This window comes from Bacillus rossius, chromosome 15 (genome assembly GCF_032445375.1).
Source record: "Bacillus rossius redtenbacheri isolate Brsri chromosome 15, Brsri_v3, whole genome shotgun sequence".
NCBI lineage: Eukaryota > Metazoa > Arthropoda > Insecta > Phasmatodea > Bacillidae > Bacillus > Bacillus rossius.
Genome location: NC_086342.1, coordinates 26,929,596 through 26,948,520, shown reverse-complemented (window position 1 = coordinate 26,948,520; position 18,925 = coordinate 26,929,596). Strand labels below are relative to the sequence as shown.

The following is an 18,925-nucleotide window of genomic DNA, read 5'->3' as shown; positions in this document are numbered from 1 at the left end:
GGGTACTGATGTACCTTTCCGATATGACTTTCTACATAAAGATATTCCATGTGTTAATCAACAAGCTTGTATAAAGATAGGGGTAAAAATAACGTCTAGGTATCTTCACATTTAAACAGTTTATTCATATATAAATAATGTAGCTGACAATCGCAACATTACTTTGGTGACTTAGACTGAGTTTTTCTTCCAAAACAGTCGCCAGAAAGCCTACACATACTATACACATAATTTAATATACCTATAAACTTATGACTTTAACGTAAATTTAGCGTGACATTAATACTGAACATAGGTATTTACAATTCGTGCGAGACGAGTGCATTAAATTTTTTCACGTCTGTTCAAAAGGGAATCGAACTGTCTTTAAACGACAAGAGCTCGATTACGCCAAATTGCTCTAAACTATTAAAAGCTGACTTTAAAATATTATCAGTTTCCATTAATAGTTTTGTCTGGCTAAAGCTAATACTTGTCACGCCCTGGCGTGCGAGAATTCAAAACCTTTTATCTTCAAGGGTCTCTACTACTGTTGGTACTTGCCTCGTTTCTTCGTGGTTGCCAGCGGGTGTATCACTCGCTCTCCAGGCGTCGGGAAGGGACTAGTCTCCAGCTCGCTCTGGCGCCGGCATTACTCGTCCATCAGGTCAGCGCCCGATCAGCGATCCCAGCGGAGACAGCGAGTCGTCCTACTCGCTTTGTGGTCAGTAGACGCCCAGCGAGTCTCCTACTCAACAGCCAGCGAGTCTTCCTACTCGCTCTTTAGTCAGACGCTGGCAGCGAGTAGTCCTACTCGCCCAGAGGTTCTTCGGCATCCAGTTAGTGCCCTATTCGGTAGGTTATTCGATCCAGGCAGCGAGTTTTCCTACTCGCTCTGTGGTCCGACGACAGCCAGAGAGACTTCCTACTCGCTCTGTGGTCCGACGCAGACAGAGAGTCTTCCTACTCGCTCTTTGGTGCGACGCAGTCAGAGAGTCTTCATACTCGCTCTGTGGTCCAACGCCCTCAGATAGTCTTCATACTCGCTCTGTGGTCCGACGCAGACAGAGAGTCTTCCTACTCGCTCTTTGGTGCGACGCAGTCAGAGAGTCTTCATACTCGCTCTGTGGTCCAACGCCCTCAGATAGTCTTCATACTCGCTCTGTGGTCCGACGCAGACAGAGAGACTTCCTACTCGCTCTTTGGTGCGACGCAGTCAGAGAGTCTTCATACTCGCTCTGTGGTCCAACGCCCTCAGATAGTCTTCATACTCGCTCTGTGGTCCGACGCAGACAGAGAGACTTCCTACTCGCTCTTTGGTGCGACGCAGTCAGAGAGTCTTCATACTCGCTCTGTGGTCCAACGCCCTCAGATAGTCTTCATACTCGCTCTGTGGTCCGACGCAGACAGAGAGACTTCCTACTCGCTCTTTGGTGCGACGCAGTCAGAGAGTCTTCATACTCGCTCTGTGGTCCAACGCCCTCAGATAGTCTTCATACTCGCTCTGTGGTCCGACGCAGACAGAGAGTCTTCCTACTCGCTCTTTGGTGCGACGCAGTCAGAGAGTCTTCATACTCGCTCTGTGGTCCGACGCAGACAGAGAGACTTCCTACTCGCTCTTTGGTGCGACGCAGTCAGAGAGTCTTCATACTCGCTCTGTGGTCCAACGCCCTCAGATAGTCTTCATACTCGCTCTGTGGTCCGACGCAGACAGAGAGACTTCCTACTCGCTCTTTGGTCCGACGCAGTCAGAGAGTCTTCATACTCGCTCTGTGGTCCAACGCCCTCAGATAGTCTTCATACTCGCTCTGTGGTCCGACGCAGACAGAGAGACTTCCTACTCGCTCTTTGGTGCGACGCAGTCAGAGAGTCTTCATACTCGCTCTGTGGTCCAACGCCCTCAGATAGTCTTCATACTCGCTCTGTGGTCCGACGCAGACAGAGAGACTTCCTACTCGCTCTTTGGTCCGACGCAGTCAGAGAGTCTTCATACTCGCTCTGTGGTCCGACGCAGACAGAGAGACTTCCTACTCGCTCTTTGGTGCGACGCAGTCAGAGAGTCTTCATACTCGCTCTGTGGTCCAACGCCCTCAGATAGTCTTCATACTCGCTCTGTGGTCCGACGCAGACAGAGAGTCTTCCTACTCGCTCTTTGGTGCGACGCAGTCAGAGAGTCTTCATACTCGCTCTGTGGTCCAACGCCCTCAGATAGTCTTCATACTCGCTCTGTGGTCCGACGCAGACAGAGAGACTTCCTACTCGCTCTTTGGTCCGACGCAGTCAGAGAGTCTTCATACTCGCTCTGTGGTCCGACGCAGACAGAGAGACTTCCTACTCGCTCTTTGGTGCGACGCAGTCAGAGAGTCTTCATACTCGCTCTGTGGTCCAACGCCCTCAGATAGTCTTCATACTCGCTCTGTGGTCCGACGCCCTCAGATAGTCTTCATACTCGCTCTGTGGTCCGACGCAGACAGAGAGACTTCCTACTCGCTCTTTGGTGCGACGCAGTCAGAGAGTCTTCATACTCGCTCTGTGGTCCAACGCCCTCAGATAGTCTTCATACTCGCTCTGTGGTCCGACGCCCTCAGATAGTCTTCATACTCGCTCTGTGGTCCGACGCAGACAGAGAGACTTCCTACTCGCTCTTTGGTCCGACGCAGTCAGAGAGTCTTCATACTCGCTCTGTGGTCCAACGCCCTCAGATAGTCTTCCTACTCGCTCTGTGGTCCGACGCAGTCAGAGAGTCTTCATACTCGCTCTGTGGTCCAACGCCCTCAGATAGTCTTCATACTCGCTCTGTGGTCCGACGCAGTCAGAGAGTCTTCCTACTCGCTCTTTGGTCCGACGCCCTCAGATAGTCTTCATACTCGCTCTGTGGTCCGACGCAGTCAGAGAGTCTTCATACTCGCTCTGTGGTCCAACGCCCTCAGATAGTCTTCATACTCGCTCTGTGGTCCGACGCAGACAGAGAGACTTCCTACTCGCTCTTTGGTCCGACGCAGTCAGAGAGTCTTCATACTCGCTCTGTGGTCCAACGCCCTCAGATAGTCTTCATACTCGCTCTGTGGTCCGACGCAGACAGAGAGACTTCCTACTCGCTCTTTGGTGCGACGCAGTCAGAGAGTCTTCATACTCGCTCTGTGGTCCAACGCCCTCAGATAGTCTTCATACTCGCTCTGTGGTCCGACGCAGACAGAGAGACTTCCTACTCGCTCTTTGGTGCGACGCAGTCAGAGAGTCTTCATACTCGCTCTGTGGTCCAACGACCTCAGATAGTCTTCATACTCGCTCTGTGGTCCGACGCAGACAGAGAGACTTCCTACTCGCTCTTTGGTGCGACGCAGTCAGAGAGTCTTCATACTCGCTCTGTGGTCCAACGCCCTCAGATAGTCTTCATACTCGCTCTGTGGTCCGACGCAGACAGAGAGTCTTCCTACTCGCTCTTTGGTGCGACGCAGTCAGAGAGTCTTCATACTCGCTCTGTGGTCCAACGCCCTCAGATAGTCTTCATACTCGCTCTGTGGTCCGACGCAGACAGAGAGACTTCCTACTCGCTCTTTGGTGCGACGCAGTCAGAGAGTCTTCATACTCGCTCTGTGGTCCAACGCCCTCAGATAGTCTTCATACTCGCTCTGTGGTCCGACGCAGACAGAGAGTCTTCCTACTCGCTCTTTGGTGCGACGCAGTCAGAGAGTCTTCATACTCGCTCTGTGGTCCAACGCCCTCAGATAGTCTTCATACTCGCTCTGTGGTCCGACGCAGACAGAGAGACTTCCTACTCGCTCTTTGGTGCGACGCAGTCAGAGAGTCTTCATACTCGCTCTGTGGTCCGACGCAGACAGAGAGTCTTCCTACTCGCTCTTTGGTGCGACGCAGTCAGAGAGTCTTCATACTCGCTCTGTGGTCCGACGCAGACAGAGAGACTTCCTACTCGCTCTTTGGTGCGACGCAGTCAGAGAGTCTTCATACTCGCTCTGTGGTCCGACGCAGACAGAGAGTCTTCCTACTCGCTCTTTGGTGCGACGCAGTCAGAGAGTCTTCATACTCGCTCTGTGGTCCGACGCAGACAGAGAGACTTCCTACTCGCTCTTTGGTGCGACGCAGTCAGAGAGTCTTCATACTCGCTCTGTGGTCCAACGCCCTCAGATAGTCTTCATACTCGCTCTGTGGTCCGACGCAGACAGAGAGACTTCCTACTCGCTCTTTGGTGCGACGCAGTCAGAGAGTCTTCATACTCGCTCTGTGGTCCAACGCCCTCAGATAGTCTTCATACTCGCTCTGTGGTCCGACGCAGACAGAGAGTCTTCCTACTCGCTCTTTGGTGCGACGCAGTCAGAGAGTCTTCATACTCGCTCGGTGGTCCGACGCAGTCAGAGAGTCTTCCTACTCGCTCGGTGGTCCGACGCAGTCAGAGAGTCTTCCTACTCGCTCGGTGGTCCGACGCAGTCAGAGAGTCTTCATACTCGCTCTGTGGTCCGACGCACTCAGAGAGTCTTCCTACTCGCTCGGTGGTCCGACGCAGTCAGAGAGTCTTCCTACTCGCTCGGTGGTCCGACGCAGTCAGAGAGTCTTCCTACTCGCTCGGTGGTCCGACGCAGTCAGAGAGTCTTCCTACTCGCTCGGTGGTCCGACGCAGTCAGAGAGTCTTCATACTCGCTCTGTGGTCCGACGCACTCAGAGAGTCTTCCTACTCGCTCGGTGGTCCGACGCAGTCAGAGAGTCTTCCTACTCGCTCGGTGGTCCGACGCAGTCAGAGAGTCTTCCTACTCGCTCGGTGGTCCGACGCAGTCAGAGAGTCTTCCTACTCGCTCGGTGGTCCGACGCAGTCAGAGAGTCTTCATACTCGCTCTGTGGTCCGACGCACTCAGAGAGTCTTCCTACTCGCTCGGTGGTCCGACGCAGTCAGAGAGTCTTCATACTCGCTCTGTGGTCCGACGCACTCAGAGAGTCTTCCTACTCGCTCGGTGGTCCGACGCAGTCAGAGAGTCTTCATACTCGCTCTGTGGTCCGACGCAGTCAGAGAGTCTTCCTACTCGCTCGGTGGTCCGACGCAGTCAGAGAGTCTTCATACTCGCTCTGTGGTCCGACGCACTCAGAGAGTCTTCCTACTCGCTCGGTGGTCCGACGCAGTCAGAGAGTCTTCCTACTCGCTCGGTGGTCCGACGCAGTCAGAGAGTCTTCCTACTCGCTCGGTGGTCCGACGCAGTCAGAGAGTCTTCCTACTCGCTCGGTGGTCCGACGCAGTCAGAGAGTCTTCCTACTCGCTCGGTGGTCCGACGCAGTCAGAGAGTCTTCATACTCGCTCGGTGGTCCGACGCAGTCAGAGAGTCTTCATACTCGCTCTGTGGTCCGACGCACTCAGAGAGTCTTCCTACTCGCTCGGTGGTCCGACGCAGTCAGAGAGTCTTCATACTCGCTCTGTGGTCCGACGCACTCAGAGAGTCTTCCTACTCGCTCGGTGGTCCGACGCAGTCAGAGAGTCTTCATACTCGCTCTGTGGTCCGACGCACTCAGAGAGTCTTCCTACTCGCTCGGTGGTCCGACGCAGTCAGAGAGTCTTCATACTCGCTCTGTGGTCCGACGCACTCAGAGAGTCTTCCTACTCGCTCGGTGGTCCGACGCAGTCAGAGAGTCTTCATACTCGCTCTGTGGTCCGACGCACTCAGAGAGTCTTCCTACTCGCTCGGTGGTCCGACGCAGTCAGAGAGTCTTCATACTCGCTCTGTGGTCCGACGCACTCAGAGAGTCTTCCTACTCGCTCGGTGGTCCGACGCAGTCAGAGAGTCTTCATACTCGCTCTGTGGTCCGACGCAGTCAGAGAGTCTTCCTACTCGCTCGGTGGTCCGACGCAGTCAGAGAGTCTTCATACTCGCTCTGTGGTCCGACGCACTCAGAGAGTCTTCCTACTCGCTCGGTGGTCCGACGCAGTCAGAGAGTCTTCCTACTCGCTCGGTGGTCCGACGCAGTCAGAGAGTCTTCCTACTCGCTCGGTGGTCCGACGCAGTCAGAGAGTCTTCCTACTCGCTCGGTGGTCCGACGCAGTCAGAGAGTCTTCCTACTCGCTCGGTGGTCCGACGCAGTCAGAGAGTCTTCATACTCGCTCTGTGGTCCGACGCACTCAGAGAGTCTTCCTACTCGCTCGGTGGTCCGACGCAGTCAGAGAGTCTTCATACTCGCTCTGTGGTCCGACGCAGTCAGAGAGTCTTCCTACTCGCTCGGTGGTCCGACGCAGTCAGAGAGTCTTCATACTCGCTCTGTGGTCCGACGCACTCAGAGAGTCTTCCTACTCGCTCTTTGGTGCGACACAGTCAGAGAGTCTTCATACTCGCTCTTTGGTGTGACGCAGTCAGTCTTCATACTCGCTCTGTGATTCGACGCTGACAGAGAGTAGTCCTACTCGCTCAGAGTCTCGCCCGGGTGTGCATGCCCACGGAGCTGCTGTGACGTTAGCTTCTGTCTTTTGCTTATCGCTGCGCTCCAGGATACCGTCGGTACCAGGGATACTTACACTGCGTGGCACTCACACTAGGCGAACTACTGGCGCTTTTCGCCCGTACCAACCCGTGTTTCTTGGTGACCACAGCGCAGAGGATAGGGATAAAAACGTTACAGCTGTACACACCGTAACAAATGTATCGCCTTATACACGGTAATGGCTCTAGCGGTAAACCTTTGTATGTTATTTGCCATTTCTGCGTATCCTACACTTCCTGAACACGCATCCAAAGTTCTGACGTGTGCTTTAGACACACCCTGGAGAATTCAGGAGCCAATGATATTATATAAACCTATTTTTGAATTCTGTAAGAATTTACTTACGATCTCCAACTTAACTTTCGAAATCAACTGGTGTACACAATCTCATATATATATATATATATTTATTTATTTATTTATTTATTTATTTATATATATAGTCTAAAAAAGGTAAAACATGTGCTTATATATTTATTTTATTGGAGATTATAACAAATATAAATAATAAGCATAATTCTAACACAATTTTTTTTAATTATACACGACATGTAAAGAAATATAACCTTTTACCAAAAATTTACAAAATAATACGTAATATCTTACGCCTTAACTGTCAAATATTAAAATTATTTTTTAAAGGTGTTTTCTCTAATATTTTGTTTAAATTTAAATTCTTTAAAAATAATAAATAAATTCAGTTTTAAATAAATTGGTTAGTTTAGAAGTATTTTCCTATCTAGACATTATTTTAAGCGTCAATACTAATTGGTATTTAAAATATATATGATGGTCTCTTAAAACTAAATATTTGCTAAAAGAAAAAAATATACACAAATAGTTTCATAATTTATGTTTATATGCTTCATTATGTATTTAAGTTTCCACCCCCTCTCCCCCAGGGTTATTGTAGAACTTGAAAAAAAAAAACTCTTACAAAAAGTTCTAACACACCGTTCCTCTTGCGCAAAAAAAAAAATATTTTTTACGTTCTAATGGCAGCTCTTAAGAACCTTTTACGACAAGAGCCGATAATAAAGGGCTTGGTAATAACTTTAACGATGCTGTAACGTTTCTGGAACACATGATTACTGCTGCCTTCAGCTTCTCAGGAGCAGACAGAATACTAGTCTGTTATCTGTCGCGGTCCGTTGCACAGAACACTTGAACAGTTCGTCTCCGACACAACTCCGGCAACGTCCTGAGATCTTATTCTTGTATCATCACCAACCAAGAGAAAAGGAAAGGCTGCGTCGCCACCATGCGCGTTACAAGTGAAACTTCACAGTTAAAGGTTATAATACGTTCTTTCAATTATTCATGTAACGGATATTGATTAAATAAAATTTCTTGGACTTAGCCATTGCAAAATGCACTCTTTGTCATGGAAAAAATATTCAAGAACGTAAAATATGAAATAAAAATGAAATAAAACTCACAGTGAACAAGCCTAAATCAGCGGGGCGACTGAATTGTTGCCCAATGGAAGGGCAGCCCTTCAGGATTTTTCTGACAGTGGTTTATTTGTACAGAGACTGGAAGGGCAGCCCATCCAATTTCTGAAAACACGCTCCTTTAAGAGTTTAAATAATCCTGAAAACTTGCCCCTTGGATGTGCAGCCCATCAGGATTTTTCTAACAGTAGTGTTTTTGAAAGGTTGTCTGAATTGTTGCCCCTTGGAAGGGCAGCCCATCAGGATTTCTCTGTCAGTAGTTTTTTTGAAAGGTTGTCTGAATTGTTGCCCATTGGATGGGCAGCCCATCAGGATTTTTCTGACAGTGGTGTTTTTTAAAGGTTGTCTGAATTGTTGCCCCTTGGATGGGCAGCCCATCAGGATTTTTCTGACAGTGGTGTTTTTGAAAGCTTGTCTGAATTGTTGCCCATTGGATGGGCAGCCCTTCAGGCTACTCTCCCTGCCTTTGAAGTTCCACTTCTAGAGCAAGATATTTATTTTTTCCTATTGTAACGAACGTCTACGTGAACATAACTGAAATGAAAGATTGGTAATGTTAATCTGTTACATATATAATACATAAAATCGATGAAAAATTAATTTAAACGTTTCAAAAAAAATTAGTTATTCTTTTGTTTACTTTATCCGGGAGGGTAGGTTTTGGCATGTTTAGACGATCGCAAACAAAACGAAACTTTTTTTTTTGTTGCGTCAACGATATATAAAATACGCTTATAGAATCTCGGAAACAGTGTTTTATTTTTTTTTTCTTCTGTTCCAACCGCGAAGTTGCACGAACGAGCTGTCGAACTTCGGGTATGTTCGGGAAGTGATCGCGGGGTCGGGTCGCCCAAACGTCATGCTTCCCGAGGAAAGCAGAGCCTTTCGGCGGTAACTAAGGTCGACGTTCCACTGTCGCCCTAAGGGAAAAGAGGCTCTAAAAGGCACTTGTCCGCAGTTTCAGGGAGTCGTGGCAGGGGGGTTGGGCAGGCTTTCAAAGCAGCCAGGGCCGGAACGCCGTGCGCTAACGGTTCTTCCCTGCGTAGTACTTCTAAGGCCGTTTTTTCCCTCACTCGGGGAAATAATCACCCGGCGTCTGAAGGGCTTTCAACATTTGCCCGGTCGCGGACACCCGTCCTAACGCAGCAGGGGGGGGGGGGGGGGGCTATTCCGAGGCGAAGCACAGGCTTTGCTTTAACCAGCGAGTCAGTTATAGGTCGTAACGGTCTCCCAAGCGGTCCACACACGCATTACGAGTCCGACCCGGGTGAAAGGGCTCGTTCGTTTTTTGACCGCACGAGATACGTTACGTACTCCGGAACTTCGCTACTCAAAATGTTTTTTTTGTTTTTTTTTTTTTTTTTTTTTTTTTTTTAGTCGAAGCAAGTTTTAGCTACAGAGATCGTTCCAGCCATGGCCTTCTTCATTATTTTCAAGGAACCAGACATATTTTACTTGCAACAATTAGGTTAACAATTTAATACATTATGTAACGTGTGAAGAAACGAAAAATATATACTCATAGAAACCGTATTTTTTTTTTTAAATTCCCTTTCGATACAGCCTACAGGCGTAAGTAGATTTAGAAGTACCTATTTATTCTGGATACTTCTATAAACTTCTGGATCATTATAACATACATAACATCATAACATCTTTATGTTCTTCAATGTTATAAAATGATCGATTAAACATTGTAAAATATAATAAATGGTTTTAACTCAATGCATTCAGCATTGAAGAGATAAGAAAGAATTTCGTATTATGCCAACTAAGGAAGTAATTTTACACAATAAAATACACCGTATTTGATAGTACATCTTTTAAAAAATTATTATTTTTTTTAATTTAAAACGTTATTTCCACCCCTTTCAAATAAGGGTTGGTTACATACAAATTTATTTCAACAGACTTTTACACAATATTTAGAAAGTTTAAAAAATAAGAATGGTTTCGATAGTGTATAATTGAAGGGAAGTTCTATTTATTTTATATTCCAACCCAAGGTTTTTTCTGTAATTACTTCCTACTAACAAACCTTAAACTTTTTGAACTGATTACATTTTCTTGTGTCTCCAAAGTATGATGAGAACTGCGCTATCTCTACATTTCAATGTTAACTAAGGATTGTCAAAATTTGTATGCCAACATTTTCACGTATTTTCAAGTTGTCATTTTTTTCGACATAGATTTTTTTTCCTTCCCGACAGAATTTCTCGATGTTGTGTTTAACAGACTTCTTCGCTTCATCTGTACTGTTAATGGGAGTGTTGGTCCTAGCGGAAATGGTTTGCCATACACGCAGTCCAACTGCGAGTTATATTTAGAGATCCGTGCGTTGGAACTTCATCAGTAAGCTGATCGATTAGGTTCTGCTTGAAGTTTTACTCACTATAGGTATTTAGATAAAAGTATTCGTACAACATTCCACGCAAGAAACAACCTTGAACAAAGCAGCGACAACAGAGAAACCTAGTAAACAGATAATCTGTACAACACAGTGACACTAGAGCGACGCACACGCGAACCGGGAGATGAAATTAAACACATCCAAAATAATATTTCAAATCAATCTTCCCCGTTACAAAAAAAAACATTCAAAGAAGATTATCTAACGGCGTTTAAACGCCAAGTAAGTGCTAGTCGTTATGAATGTTTGAAAATAAATTTTAGAAAAAAAATCTAGTAGAACATTTGTGGGCAAACAATAAACCGAAAAGAGCTATCGTAATTTTACAGAATAATTCTCTAACTAATATCAATAACAAATAAATAAAATAATCAACCTGTCTTGTGGGACCGATCCTTAAACCCTGCTTTTTTTTTTAATTACTCACTAAATAATGCCCAGCATGCGTTGCTATGCCTCTTTCAATTATTTTATAATTTATTTGAAGTAGGTACCTACATATATAAAAAGCATTTCTCTATCCTTCTCTATATAAATATCATTCTATAAATCTCACTATATTTATATATATATATATATATATATATATATATATAAATTTCTCTATATCTCTCTATCTCTGTATGTATCTATGTTTCTATCTATAACTCAATCTATATATATATATATATATATATATATATCCCTCGCTCTATCTCTCAATATATCTGTATATATCCCTATCTGTAGCTCTCTATACCTTTCTCTATCTCTCTATGTCTACATTTTCATGTCTACTTATCTATATTTTTATGTATCGTTTTACCTGTCACAGGTGTGTCATAGGTATACAAATACACGCGCGTATTCGAATGCAAAGTTATTTTTTTCAAAATTTCGAAGGAATCGGTGAAGAAATTTCAGAGATTTGAGATTGTTAACGAACGAAAACTTACATTTTTTTTAATTACGCAGATTGTTCGGAATGTTTCTCAGGCCACGCTGATTCGCTGGCGGTCGTGCGAACCACGTGGTGGCCAGGCCAGGCGGGTGTGTTCCGAAACCCCCACTACCTTCGAAAATAACGCCATCCGTGACGTCACACGGCAGCTCGACCGCACCCACGTTCCGCCCGGCTTTAAAAATAAAAGAAACTCCTCTCCCCCGCGAAGTAGGGGTATTTTTGCCCGGAGAGATGGGGAGGGGAAAGTGTTGCTGTTATTTCCGGCCATTCAATGACCGGTCGAACGTAAGTAGTTCCTTCCGCGCGCAGGGCGCGTGGGTGGCTGGCACAGCGTCGTTTTTTAAACGTCCAACACACGCGCTGGCGACCAAAACTGGTTCACAATTACGATATTTTCAAGTATCGTGATTCTCTAAGTTTGTGTGATTCGGTAGCCATATAATATAGCTTCCGAGAAAAGAGTGTATAAAAATTACGTCAATGTTTGAAACTGATTAGAAAATTTATCAAAAAAAAAGTTTTGAAACGTCGAAAATAAATAAAAGTAATTCAAGGAAACTTTTGTATAGCTGCGCGGTGTTAGTTACCACATTTTTTTGTTTAGGGATTTAGAAATAATTTCCTAAAAGTAAAGATCTTCAAGACAAAGGCTAAATTTAGACGGTTATTATAAACATGTTAAACTCATGCTTAGAGGCTAAATGAAAGTTGGGTTATTTACTAATTAAAACAATTACTGATTAATCATCTATCAATTTAACATTCACGTTTAGTACTAACATAACTCATATAAAATATTGTACCGGATGTAAACAATATATTTAAATACTAAACTAAAACATATTGAATTGTAATACAAAAAAAATCAATTAAATACTAACCTAAACCAAATAAAATGTTGTTTTAAAGATAAAGATTCATAGTACAGTAATACGTAATATTGCTTGTAAATTTTCCTATAAAGGCAAAAATTGAATTTTTTTTAAGACCCTTAAAACGCAACTTTTATTTCAACCCTAACATTAACTGAGACCCTCTTATCAATAATTTACATTTTTAATAACCATCTGAATTTAGACTTTGTCTTTAAAATCTTCACTTATATGAAATTATTTCTAAAACTCTGAAAATGTGGTAACTAACACCGCGCAACCATATAATGTTTACGTTAATTACTATTATTTATTTCTAATGCTTCAAAACCATTTTTGTCGATCAATTTTATAAACATAATTAAACATTTATGTTATTTTTTTTACATTTTATTTTCTCGTAGAAAAAAAATACCGGAAGCAATATGATATGTATACCGAATCACACAACTTAGAGGATTAAGATACTTAAAACTATCGTAACTGAGAACTAGTTTTGGCCGCACAAAACAAAGGTGAGACAATGCTTTCTACTAAATAGAAATTAAATAAACCTCGGTTGAAAAAATAAACATCTTGGGCATGAATACAGACGTTAGAGATGAAGAGAAACGCACAAAGGAGTTATTGGGTTATCTTTCTTCTCCGCGAGGGAAATAAATAAGTGGGTTACAGATATTCTCGTCAGGAAGTATATACGAAAATGCAACTAATTTAAGAGAGGCCAGAAATATACATATTGCTTTTGGAAAGTAGACTGTGTTACGAGTAAATAACATTACCTTGGAACTGTTGTATTATTGCGTTATTCTGTCAGTATTAACGTCTTTAAGAAATTGTTTATATTTCTTTCGTCACGGCAAGTACCATTTCAAAATTAAAATATTATTTGTTTACTACAAGTCCATTATTGGCAAATGTTACAAAAGCTTACTGAAATATTTTAAAAACATCCTAAATTGATGCATCAGTTAATTACCTTTTTTGTTCTATAAGTTAACTATTTATTTTATTTTTACAAAACTATTCAAACCTTAGAATTATATTGTTTATTTCATTATTGGTTCTACTGCAATCTTGGAAACTTTATCCATCGACATAATGCGACAATATTTCGGCAAGAGTTTGTGTAAAAATTACCTATCTGGCAATCACCAGGAAGATGAAATGTTTCATTTTATTTTTTTTTTTTCATTTCCCACTACATGTGAGTTGTATTTGGTTTTCCCAAACTCGAGCCGAGAGAAATTTCCCTTGCCTTGACAAAATATTTTTTATTTATTAATTTTTTTGGTGAAATAAGTGAATGAAGTGGAATAAACGAACGAGTTGATTACCGACGTTATTTGAAGTAAAAAAAAAAGTTATATCAACATGCGGTGTAATCGCAATACGTATAGCGTTTGGATGATGCGCAAAAAAAAAAAACGCACCTATGTGAAGCGCGCTTGCTTGCAGTCTTCACCAGCGGTAAGGCGGAATTACACTAACCCGTCGCCTGCGTCGGTCACGTGACGTGCAGCCAATCGGACGGCCCGAAATATCTCTCCTTCCGTCTAAAGCTCGGCAAACTCTAACTTTAATGGACGGACAGATGGATCTATATCTATGGTTTTGGACGTTTCAGTCGATTTTTCCATAATACAGGTATGCGTCGTTTCAGATGTTTTGTATAATAAAACTTGCGGTTCTTAAAACTCATGTCCGAACAACGTATTCACAACTCTGAATATTTCCGAGGAAATTCCAGTACAATACGGACATAAAAACAGAAAAGAAAACATGGATTGTTGGTAGCACTTATTTGGGAAAATATTCTGACGGACGGATGAAGATGGGTTGGTAATCGCAAGGCTGGCTGCGTGGCGTTGACGGACGAAAGCGTGATTGACGAACGGATGACGGATGGAGACGACGGACTATTGTAAATCCACCGTTTGCAACGTAACGTGCGCAGTTCACACGAGTGCCTTGCGGTGGTACGCATTTCCACGCGAAAGGTTGTGTATTTGAACATCTGTAAAGGCTTGTAACCGTTAAAAATTGCTTCAGTTATCAGCTCCTTTATTTATTTCACTTCTTCAAGAATAACCATGTGGAGTTTATTCTGTATTATCTTTGAAATATTTGTGCAAAGGGAGTGCATGACTTAATGTAAGCTTTTGGACATACGCCATTGCATTCTGATAGAGCGCGTACAAAAAAAATTTTCTGACCCAATAAAATGGTTTCATAAACTCGAATGCATGGCCTTTGTAATGGTCTTTGGTGTATATTATATTAATTCTGGAAAATAATATTAAAATACTTTGATGCCATGTTTATTCCGACATATTTTCCCTGGCTAATAAATTATGGGTATTTTTAAAGTTACAAGTATATATTATTATGACTAATCTAGTTCACAATACCTGTTCCGGGATAGTTTCACTTCCACAAAGATAACTTTGGCACACCAATACGCTCAGTACATCCCCCGAAGTTCGCGAAAGTTAACATATACGGGTGCATGTTGCCACACGTGTGTCCGCCATCTTGACTAACTTCAGCTCGTGGTTATAGCAGTTTCTGCACGCATGTGTAGAGGACCTTCAACGTGTCAAATTTCTGCTGTGTAACTAGGGATTATTTCATTGCATTTCTGTTGCACACTAAAATTTGACCCTTAACGCGCCTAAAGACGTTTCAAAAACGTTGGTGATAATAATTCCTGTCTAATGGTAAATGTCACAGGTTCAGCGTTGAGGTACTCCTGTTTTTCGGCTAGCCCTAAGAAATCAATAGTACCAGCTTATTGAGCAATATCATAGTTAGTTTTTGACGTGACGTCTAATAAATCGATGAACGCCGGCTGCACGCACGAAAAAGTGTCCCGTTACACACATTGTCCCGTTAAGCTGTGTCCCGTTACGCTCATTGTACGTTTGCGCCGCATCTATCTCTCTTTCACTCGATTGGAAAAACCATCGATTTGACTTTTTCGAGGCACATTAAACTTGAATCACTCCCATTCGTTTCCTACTTTTCCTATCATCGTCCTATCCTTAACAGAATAACACAGATTTGAAGAAGTTAAATAGCAAACATGTACCTATAAAAGTTATAGTTAAAATAATCTATTCGTTAAAGTAATAAACATTTTTGAATTAATGAGTGCAAATAAAAGTAAATTTATCAATTAAATTGTGGATTTCATTTCACTCCTTCTTTGTATCCATACAAAATAGTGATAATTAAATAAAAATGATTCAATTTTATTCATAAAAGTATGCAATCATTTCATCAATGTTTTGTTATGACGTTGTCACGTTAAACTATCGTTCGTAAACCGACTTTACAGACAACTATTTTTTTTTTTTAATGTTTAAGGTTTTTCATTAAAATGAATAATTGTTAATATATTTATTTATCACTCTAGGCATTATTTTAAAGAATTCTACGTTAAATTTCGAGAACCGAGTTTCGTATCATAAGTTTATATGCTCGTTACCGAGGTCAGATGTTTACACACTAGTGGCGAGTACTGGAAAAGTCGCTCATACATATATATATATATATATATATATATATATATATATAATTGTATAAATATTAAACAAAATTTGTCTTCGAGTTCCTTCATTCAATCATAGAACAATGCGACCTTTTCGAACGTATCACATTAAAAAAATGAGCTATCAAAACGGTGTACTGATAATTGTAATGATATTTTGAAAGATTTAGATCCTTTCAAAAGGGCAAAAATCTCAATGAAAGACATTTTCAATTCTTAATTTTCTTGCAGTTAAGATAATTTCTGGTGTAAATAATGTATTACTGTTATTTCATTAATTAATTTAAAATTGACAAATTTAGTTATTATCTGTTTTTTAAGTGTCTTTTGTCATGTGTTTATGTTTGTGTTGTCCCATTTTATTGTTGTGTTTTGTGTATGTTATTGTTATTTTTTTGGAATATTTGTTAAGTGACCACCTGTTAAAGGCTCTGACTGTTGTTAGGCACTCTAAGAATTATAATAAATATAAATTAAATAAAATATAAAAATAAATAACGATATGTGTCACGTTGGTTGCAGTGGGAAAGGCTTCGGCTCTCAGAAGAGGAACTTCGACGAGATCGACCGCACCGGGTTCAACAGCTTCGTGAAGAAGAACTTCGACGAGATCGATCGCTCCGGTTTCGACAGCTTCGTGAAGAAGAACTTCGACGAGATCGACCGGGCCGGTTTCGGCGGCTTCGTGAAGCGGGGCGACCCCTGGCTGCCTGGCCGCTACTACGAGGAGGCCCACTAGGCCCCGGCTGGAACCAGTCACAACAGTCGCCGTTCCCGCTGTCCTTGCCTTCGCTGTCGGTCCTAGGGATGGCGACACTGTTTCCACGTATCGATATATCGCTCTTGATGCATCGTTCGAATAGTATCGATACCGTTAAAATATCTTCTTTTGAAAATATCGATAATGTTACCTATTGTTTCGGGTTATGATACTACCGAAACTTTTACCCTTGTTTTTCTTAATACAAAATTATAAATTATAATCTGTAATGTTGAATTCTTGACGTATTTAAGCTTTTATAATGAAGATATCTAAAATTAGTTTAGCTCTTACTAGCAAAATATTTCAATTTGAGAATTTTCCAAATTTTAATTATTCGTTATTGTTTTTAAATTTTATTCCGATGTTATCGGAACGAAGTATCGATGGAAAAAATATATCGATGCCAAAATTTCGAATATATAAACGATATTTATTGATATAGCGATATATTGTTGCCATTCCTATTTGGTTCTTGTTTTCCTTGTTCCAATATCCCTGAAGTAGACCCACAGGATAATAACACATTGAGGTTTCTATACATAACGTGTCTTAAGCTGTTTCGATGTACCTAAAAATTGACTCTCCATACCTGCAGTACATTTTGTACTTTCCATGAAAAATAAGTACCTATATAAAATTGAATTCGTGAAAGTGTGACATAATATCTTCACCTAGCAATAAGTTTTTATATTGCTTTATATATTGCAAACCAAATTAAATACATTATATTTGGCCATAATCTTATGTCAAACCATCGGTCTGTATATGCTACAACTGTATAGAGAAATTTTTTTCTTATTAATTCCGTTTGTACTTTAAATAATTTAACGAAATTGCTTAAACTTAGTTAATTCATTTTATTGACACTAGTGTTTGTCAATCTGTACTAGCAAAATCTCATTATTTTCATCATTTAATTACTTATATTAACAAATGTTCAGTATAAAGTTGCTCTGATAACGAATGTATCAAAGTTTTCACAAATTCAAATGAATAACATAGATAAAAGCCCGAACTTTTAAAAGAAAAGTACAACTGTTGTCATTAATGTAATTTAGCTATGCAAAATTAAAGTGGGATGTTAATTTTTTCAGATAATAATGCAAATTTTTGTACAGTAGTTATAAAACATGCTCCATTATTGATATTGTGTGTATATTTTATGGTGTTAAATAAAATTGCTTAACAATTTGTGCCTTCTGTGCATATGACTTTTTCCCCCCTTTGATTGAAAATTTTTGCATATATTCTAAAACACTCTCTATGAGGTGAAATTTTTCAGAGAGAGAATAATTGGTGAGATCTACATGTAAGAGTTTAGGCCCTTTTCATGTGGAGGATGTACAAAATTGTAATACTTTTCAGTCCTCTTTGTTGGAGATGTACAGAATTTTAGTACAATTCTGTCTTCTTTGTCAGTTCTTAATTTTTACGTCACATGTCAGAATTAAATCTTAAAGAGTTATTTGGAGTCCAGTGTGACCTTAGATAGAAGATGAATTAAAGTGTTAGCTACACACTTCAAAAAATCGAAACTTTAACTTATGATTGGCAAGCTCTAACCTTTAGCTCTTGGGCGAAAAACTTTTAACATATATATGTGACAATGAGGTACTTTCTCAACAACAGAACATAGAAAAGTAAATGACGATTTGGAAAATGTGAAAAACACAATTTAAGTATATTTTCCATGGTTAAAAAAAATTATGCTTAAATGAAACACAAATTAAAATATAAAATTATACGCCAATTTTCGTAAGAAATATTCAGTATTATCTCGATAAACGTATTTCATATATGCAATAACAACCATAGCTATGTGTTGTACAAAGTTACAATACATTTCTTGTAGTATTACAAACTATTTATTGGCAACTGATTTCCAAAGGAATCTTTGGTAAAAGTACAGAAATGTTTTTTCTGTGTACATCAGTGTTGGCCATTGTTTCGTACTGCTCGCCTAAACAATCTTTTAACTACGAAATATTATTAGGTCCTACACTTATTTACTGGCCATTTTTGTTTGTACCTATATGTAAAATGAGTCGTTAGTCGACACAGAAATGAATCATAATCCACATATTGCTTCATAACACTACTTCTTCGATATAAAGCTTTATTTTTAATTTTTTAATACTATTTTTTAAATCATTATTTTCTTTTTCTTCTTCCCGTGCCACATATTGTATTTGTTGTCCATTTCACAGAATAACGTGACATAAAAAAGAAATTTAACTTTAATTAATATTGTGTGACCCCTGAAAGAATTCAAAAAATTATACCTGGCGTCGATAAGGATGACATTAACCATCACTGTGTATCTTTTGGAGCAAAAATGTCATATAAGTGTGTATCTTACTCCAAAAATGTATAGAATAATTTGAAACATTAGAGATATTACAAAATCGATTATAAATTATTCTACGCTAAATACAGTGACGTGTTATCAGACAATATTTTTGCTATTGTTTGTATTT

General features: G+C 41.0%; 1 protein-coding gene across 1 annotated transcript in view; it reads left to right on the top strand.

Moving 5' to 3' along the window:
- LOC134539684 (orcokinin peptides type A-like) overlaps positions 1–17,643 on the top strand; it is a 140,366-nt gene extending 122,723 nt beyond the window's left edge. Inside the window, exon 4 of the mRNA XM_063381881.1 lies at positions 16,208–17,643. Coding sequence (XP_063237951.1) covers positions 16,208–16,424 — 217 coding nt within the window. The 3' untranslated portion in view covers positions 16,425–17,643. The remainder of the gene's footprint in view (positions 1–16,207) is intronic.
- Positions 17,644–18,925: the final 1,282 nt, after the last annotated feature.